Genomic DNA, 6,692 nt, shown 5'->3' on the forward strand with positions numbered 1-6,692 from the left:
TCTGTGCTCTCTAATGAGTTTTTCCATGGAATCCTTATTCCTGTTATCTCAAGTACCTCAATTACAGGCACGGGCTGGGAAGTGAGGGTTTTATTAAAACCTGTGAGGAGGGATAATGAATTCTGTGGGACAGGATAAAAAAATTAATAATGGAGTTAACTCAGAGCTGTGAGTGGCACTTTCCCTTTGGAGATGAGAGGCTGGGGAGGGACTGCCTGCCCCTCATCCCAGTGCTCTGGGGTGATTTGGAGATGGGGCTCAACTTCCACCTCCTTTACACGAACCCAGCGTTCCCTTCTCCATCAAAACTCTTTGGGATTCTGCCAGCCATGGGCAGGGACGCCTCCCACTGCCCCTGGGTGCTCCAAGCCCCTCCAGCCGGCATCAGGCACTTCCAGGGATAATCCTGACCTTGTCCCACCCCCTTCCAGCGCTGCCCCAGCGCTCACTCACTGGTTCTGGCACCGCTCAGCCGTGTACAAATGGACTTAATAAAGTGGGATGAAGTGAGTCGTCAAAATTTGCTGCTTTTGTTTAATTATTTTAATCTGTGGTGGGTGGTGCTTCCACCCCAGTTTTACAGCAGGTGGAGATAGTTTTTGTACATCAGATAAAGCTGTAAGATCCTGTCTGTCTCAGTCTCGCATTATTAATCACTGGGAAATGAACTCGCTGGGTTTTGTTCTTGTGCTGTATTTAAAATGGGCTAACACACACACACCTCTGCTTGTGATTAATTAATCCGTGTTCCTTCAGCTGCTGCCTCAATGCTCAGTGTAGGATCATTAACTCATATTTATTATTCATATTTATTAAATATATTAAATAATATTTATCATTATTCAGTGTTACAGCTCGCAGTTCTCCACCCCTCCCTGTTGTGTATGTGTGTTTCCAGGATATTAAAAACGATCAAGGCAGAGTTAGGGGAGGGAATAACCAGTTCCGAAGCCTCGGGGGGTGTTTTGGGGTGAAAGCGGCGCTTTTGCACGGCCGGGTCCCGGCGGGAAGAAAAAGCTGTGCCGAAACCCGGGATCGAACCAGGGACCTTTAGATCTTCAGTCTAACGCTCTCCCAGCTGAGCTATTTCGGCTGCTCGGCCGCGCTCCGCCCCCCCGCCCGTCACCGCCGGCGGCAGCGCGGGGCGGGGACACGCGGGACACGGGACAGGATTTGGGACACGGGACATGGGACAGGCGGGGTGTGGGACACGGGACAGGATTTGGGACACGGGACACGGGACAGGCGTGGTGTGGGACACGGGACACGCGGGGACGCGGGACGGGCGGGGTGTGGGACACGGACACGGCACATGGGACACGGGACATGGGACAGGCGGGGTGTGGGACACGGGAGACACGGGACAGGCGGGGTGTGGGACACGGACACGGGACACGCGGGGACACGGGACAGGATTTGGGACACGGGACATGGGACAGGCGGGGTGTGGGACACGGGAGACACGGGACAGGATTTGGGACAGGGACATGGGACAGGCGGGGTGTGGGACACGGGACACGGGACAGGATTTGGGACACGGACACGGGACAGGCGGGGTGTGAGACACGGACACGGGACAGGCGGGGTGTGGGACACGGACACAGGACACGGGACACGGGACACGGGACAGGCAGGATTTGCGACACGGACACGGCACATGGGACACGGGACGCGGGACAGGCGGGACACGGGACAGACGGGATGTGGGACACAGGGGCGGGACGTGGGACATGGAAGGGGGACAGGCGGGATGTGGGACACGGGACACAGGACAGGAGGGCCACGGGGGCGGGATGTGGGACAAGGGACACGCGGGGATACGGGAACGGGACACTGGGGCGGGATGTGGGACACGGGACAAGCGGGAACGGGACAGGCGGGAACGGGACAGGCGGGACCGGGGCCGGGCGGGAGGCACGGGCAGCGCGGTCTCTGTGGCGCAATCGGTTAGCGCGTTCGGCTGTTAACCGAAAGGTTGGTGGTTCGAGCCCACCCAGGGACGGCCGCTCCTCTTTTTCCTGCGCGACCGCGGCTCCGCAACCCCGGGACGGGCCCTTCCCGCCTGTCCTGTGGCGGCCCGGGACGGCCCCGGCCGCAGGGGATCGGTTTGGGAATCGTTTTGGGAATCGTTTTGGGATCGGTTTAGGATCCCTTTGGGATCGTTTTGGGATCCTTTTGCCGTGGACCTCCGGAACCCCTCGCCCGGGACGCGTTTTCCGCCGGAGCGCTGAGGCGGTGCCGCGCCGGGCGCTTTAGCGGGTGCACCGCGCGCAGAGGTTGCCTGAAGGGCTGCGGAGAGATGGCGGCGCTGGGCCGTGAGCGCCGGGAACGGGGACGGGAACGGGGACGGGAACGGGGACGGGAATGGGAATGGGGATGGGCCGTGAGCGCCGGGAGCGGGAACGGGGACGGGAATGGGCCGTGAGGGCCGGGAGCGGGACCGGGACCGGGAGCGGGAATGGGGATAGGAATGGGCCGTGAGGGACGGGAGCGGGACCGGGGACGGGAACGGGAATGGGGATGGGACCGGGGATGGGAATGGGCCGTGAGCGCCGGGAGCGGGACCGGGGACGGGAACGGGGACGGGAACGGGAACGGGACCGGGGACGGGAACGGGAATGGGGACGGGACCAGGGATGGGAATGGGAACGGGAATGGGCCGTGAGGGCCGGGGACGGGAATGGGAATGGGCCGTGAGGGCCGGGAGCGGGAACGGGGACGGGGACGGGAACGGGAACGGGAATGGGGATGGGGACGGGGACGGGAGCGGGGCTGGGAGCGGGGATGGGGCTGGGCCGTGAGGGACGGGACCGGGGATGGGGACGGGGACGGGAGCGGGAGTGGGGATGGGGACGGGAGCGGGGCCGGGAGCGGGGATGGGACGGGGCCAGTGCCCGGCTTGGGCACCGACACAAGCCGTCGTCCCTCCGCCGAGGGAGGGAGCGGGGGGAGCCCCGAGGGGACACCGGGCCGTTCCCGGCCCCGGCCCGTGCCCCACGGCCGGGCTGAGCTCTCCGGTGCTGTCTCGCAGGTCTCCGGCTCCCCGCGCACGGTGCGCTGGGCTGGCGGTGAGCGCGGGGCGGGGGCGGCGGGGCCGGGGGGGGACAGCGCTGACCCCGGCTGTGATGGGGGTGGTGGTGGGGGTAGTGATGGGGTGGGGGGACCCCAGAGCCGCGGCCGAACAGCCCCCCGGGCTTTGGGGGTCAGCGGGGGGCTCCTGCAGTTTGTGGAGCCCTGGCTCCCGCGAGGGCTCTGGTGCGTGGCGGGGGACCTGTCACCCTGTCACTCTTGTCACCCTTGTCATCCTGTCACTCTTGTCACCCTGTGCGGGCCCTTTCTGTCCCCAGGCCCGGCTCTGCGAGTGCCCTTCAGGCTCAGCTGCTCCATCAGACGCCGGTGGCCGATGCTGCTGACAGGTGACAGCTCCTGCCCTGGGGACAGGGAACAGCCTTGTGCCCATCCCCGGGTTTGGGGTCCCTGTGGCACCTCCTGGGAGGCGTCTCCTCCCTTCCCTGTAAAATCTGGGGGGTTCTGGCGGCTCTGGAGCCCCGGGCAGAGGCAGCCAGGGGCTCTCTGTGCTTGGGGTATGGCTGAGGGGCTCTGCCCGAGCACCAACCCCACAGATCCCACACTGGGGAGAATAGAATCCTCTGCTGCAAGCTGAGGGGTGCCACTGTCGTTCCTCAGGGGTACAGCCCCGTGGAGGGCTGAATGCTGATTGTGCAGGGGAATAACTGGAGGGTATTGGCTCCTTTCAGCTCTGTCCAGGTGCAGAAGAGCTCTGCTGTTGTCCCGAGGAAATCCTACGTGCCCAGCAGCCGCGGCGAGTACGTCATCGCCAAGCTCGATGACCTGGTCAACTGGGCACGGCGGGTGAGTCCCGAGCCACCCTGGCACCGAGGGACAGAGGGTGGCACGTCGGAGCCACCTCCTGCTCAGGATAAAAATAGGCTCAGAGCTCCCGTGGCCGAGTTCTGTGGCCAGAGGGTGACACTGGGGTCCAGTGACAGTGTGGGACACCGGCTGAAGGCGCTGAGAGTGTCGGGGGGTGTGGAACTGCCCTTGGTCACCAGGAAAAGGCACTTCTGGAGCTGTCCTTGCCCTGAGCAGCTGCTCTGCCTGTGGGGAAGGGTGACACAAGTGACAGTGCCCTGGGTGTGCTGTGCTCTGTCTCAGCTGGCCTGTCCTTCTCCAGCCATCGCTGTCCCTGGGTGGCTTTAGCAGTGTCAGGGAGCAGCTCTGGACACGCTCAGGCCGCACATGGAGCTCTCCCTGTGTCCGTTTCCCCGGAGCCGTGCCCTGAGCTCTGCCCCTCTGTGTCACCCCCGCTGTCCCTGAGCTGCTGGCTGTCCCCACAGAGCTCCCTGTGGCCCATGACCTTCGGGCTGGCCTGCTGTGCCGTGGAGATGATGCACATGGCAGCGCCTCGCTACGACATGGATCGCTTCGGGGTCGTGTTCCGCGCCAGCCCCCGCCAGGCCGACGTCATGATCGTGGCAGGGACCCTGACCAACAAAATGGCCCCGGCGCTGCGCAAGGTAGGGCAGCACGGGGAGCTGGGGTCACCCTGCTGGAGCAATCCCTGGTTCGGGGGGGCTCCACGTGGTGGAAAAACCTCACCTCCACCCCGAGCTTCCAAAGAAAGGCTCAGCAGTCTCTGTTGTCTGGTCTCAAGGCAGTTTATTGCAAGTTATCTAAAAGATTTTCTCCTTGGGCTGCTGTGGTTTGCTCACAGCTCAGGCAGAGGCACACACACACCCTGACATCCTCTCTGACTCCCGACTGCTTCTTCTCTCACCCTCTGCCCAGGGCTGCTGCTGTCTTTTATATGGTACATTACGTGTTACATGGGTACAGTTTTTCCCCAGTGCCTATTACCTATATTAAATGGTGCTTTTCTATCTTTTATATGGTACATTACGTGTTACATGGGTACAGTTTTTCCCCAATGCCTATTACCTATATTAAATGGTGCTTTTCTGCTCTAAACCACTCTGTGAGTGCCAACATCACCAAGAACATGGAGGTAAGGAAGAAGAAAGAGGGAGGACAGGGCAGGCCCAAATCCCTCCATCTTAAACCTCTGACCCCCATGTACAAAACCAAACCCCCCCTGTACAGCGCTCAGAAATTCTTCCCTCTACTTTGTGACTACTTCTACTATAACATCTAAACTTTTGTGACTTCTTGTTCTTCCTGCAAGGTTGGTAACTCATTCCATGGCTCAAACCCAAAATCACAGCTGTTTCCAGCTGCCTGCCAGGGTCTCAAATGCTTCTGACCAGGGCCTGGAACTTCCAAAAATATCTGAGGGACATTTTGAGTTCTGACACACCCCAACATCCCTGTTCTGCAGGTCTACGACCAGATGCCAGAGCCTCGCTACGTGGTGTCCATGGGGAGGTGAGTGCCAGGACGGCCTCGGTGCCACCTGCCCAGGGCCACCTTCCCTTGGCCTCCCGCTCCCCTTCCTGGGCTGACACTGTCCCTGTCCCTGTCCCTGTAGCTGTGCCAACGGTGGGGGCTACTACCACTACTCCTACTCGGTGGTGAGGGGCTGCGACCGCATCGTGCCCGTGGACATTTATGTGCCAGGTACAAAGGGCAGCTCCGCCTGGGAGCAGGGCAGGGGGAGGGGAATTCTCTGCATTCTGCTGTAGGCTTGAAAGGTTTTCCCGTTTCAGTGGTGGGGAACCTGCAGCAGCTCCAGGATTGTGCAGTGGGGAGGGTTGTGATGGTGGTGGCACCATCAGTGGGGTGGGAGGGGGGTTTGGATACACTTTGAAATCAAATAATTGCTATGTTTGATGAAGATCTTCTTGATTAAGTTTAGTTTCTTTACACTCCTGCCTGTGGCAGCCACAAATCCAGAGGGGAGTCACCTTGGGATTCGTCCTGGGGTTGGCAGCTCTGCTGCTGGCTCTGGCTCCGTGCAGGTCCCTGCCCTGTGACCTTCCTCCCTTCTTTCCTTCCTCTCTCTCAGGCTGCCCACCCACAGCTGAGGCTCTGCTCTACGGGATCCTGCAGCTGCAGAGGAAAATCAAGCGGGAGAAGAGGATGCAGATCTGGTACAGGAAATAGCCTTTATTTATGTCCCCACTCACTGCCCCCGGGCACTGCTCACATTTACGCACAAATCCGGCTCCTCACACGCCTTCCAATAAACTCTACCTGCTCCAGGTGCTTTTCTGTCTTTAATAAACCCCTCTGACCTGAGGGGTTGAAAATCTGGGCTAAGGAGCAGGAGCTGAGTTTGATAACGCTGCTGAGTTGGTTTCTGGTCTGAACAGTCTCAGGGAAAGTGATGTCATATCGTGACATAAAGGCTTTGCCAGAATTTGTGTTTTGTTGGGAAGTTTTGAGACCCAACACATGTCAGGGTGATCCCTGAGCCCTCCTTGAGCTCGTCCCTTACTCCCCACCTGCTCCATGTTGGTAATTCCTACACAGGATCTAACAAATCCATAATATTTGTGTGCACAGGGCCAGAATTGAATTCTGTTTCTGTAACAAGTCAAATACTGATGCTTAAAATCAGAATGTGATTAATAAACCTGAATGTAGAGCTCCTAAGCAGGGCAGGGATAAAGCAGCCTGTCCTGGATGCATCCCAGGAGCCTGGAATGAGGAATGGTCGTGCCTGAGGGACAAACACACTTTGGAAAGACAAATAAATCGCTCGGCAACAGCGG

General features: G+C 59.9%; 1 protein-coding gene and 2 non-coding genes across 3 annotated transcripts; 2 read left to right on the top strand and 1 right to left on the bottom strand.

The window, feature by feature from the left end:
- Nucleotides 1-1,020: 1,020 nt before the first annotated feature.
- TRNAF-GAA (transfer RNA phenylalanine (anticodon GAA)) lies at nt 1,021-1,093 on the bottom strand. Its single transcript has one exon. It is a non-coding gene; the product is annotated as a tRNA-Phe (tRNA).
- Nucleotides 1,094-1,928: 835 nt separating this feature from the next.
- On the top strand, nt 1,929-2,002 carry TRNAN-GUU (transfer RNA asparagine (anticodon GUU)). The gene has a single exon. It is a non-coding gene; the product is annotated as a tRNA-Asn (tRNA).
- Nucleotides 2,003-2,270: 268 nt separating this feature from the next.
- On the top strand, nt 2,271-6,179 carry NDUFS7 (NADH:ubiquinone oxidoreductase core subunit S7). The gene is given in 8 exon segments (NM_001245726.2): nt 2,271-2,315; nt 3,032-3,068; nt 3,348-3,416; nt 3,759-3,873; nt 4,359-4,538; nt 5,357-5,403; nt 5,507-5,595; nt 5,984-6,179. Coding segments are annotated over 8 exon segments (651 nt in total). The 5' UTR covers nt 2,271-2,299; the 3' UTR covers nt 6,082-6,179.
- The last annotated feature ends 513 nt before the right edge of the window (nt 6,180-6,692 follow it).

This window comes from Taeniopygia guttata, chromosome 28 (genome assembly GCF_048771995.1).
Source record: "Taeniopygia guttata chromosome 28, bTaeGut7.mat, whole genome shotgun sequence".
Classification (NCBI taxonomy): Eukaryota; Metazoa; Chordata; class Aves; order Passeriformes; family Estrildidae; genus Taeniopygia; species Taeniopygia guttata.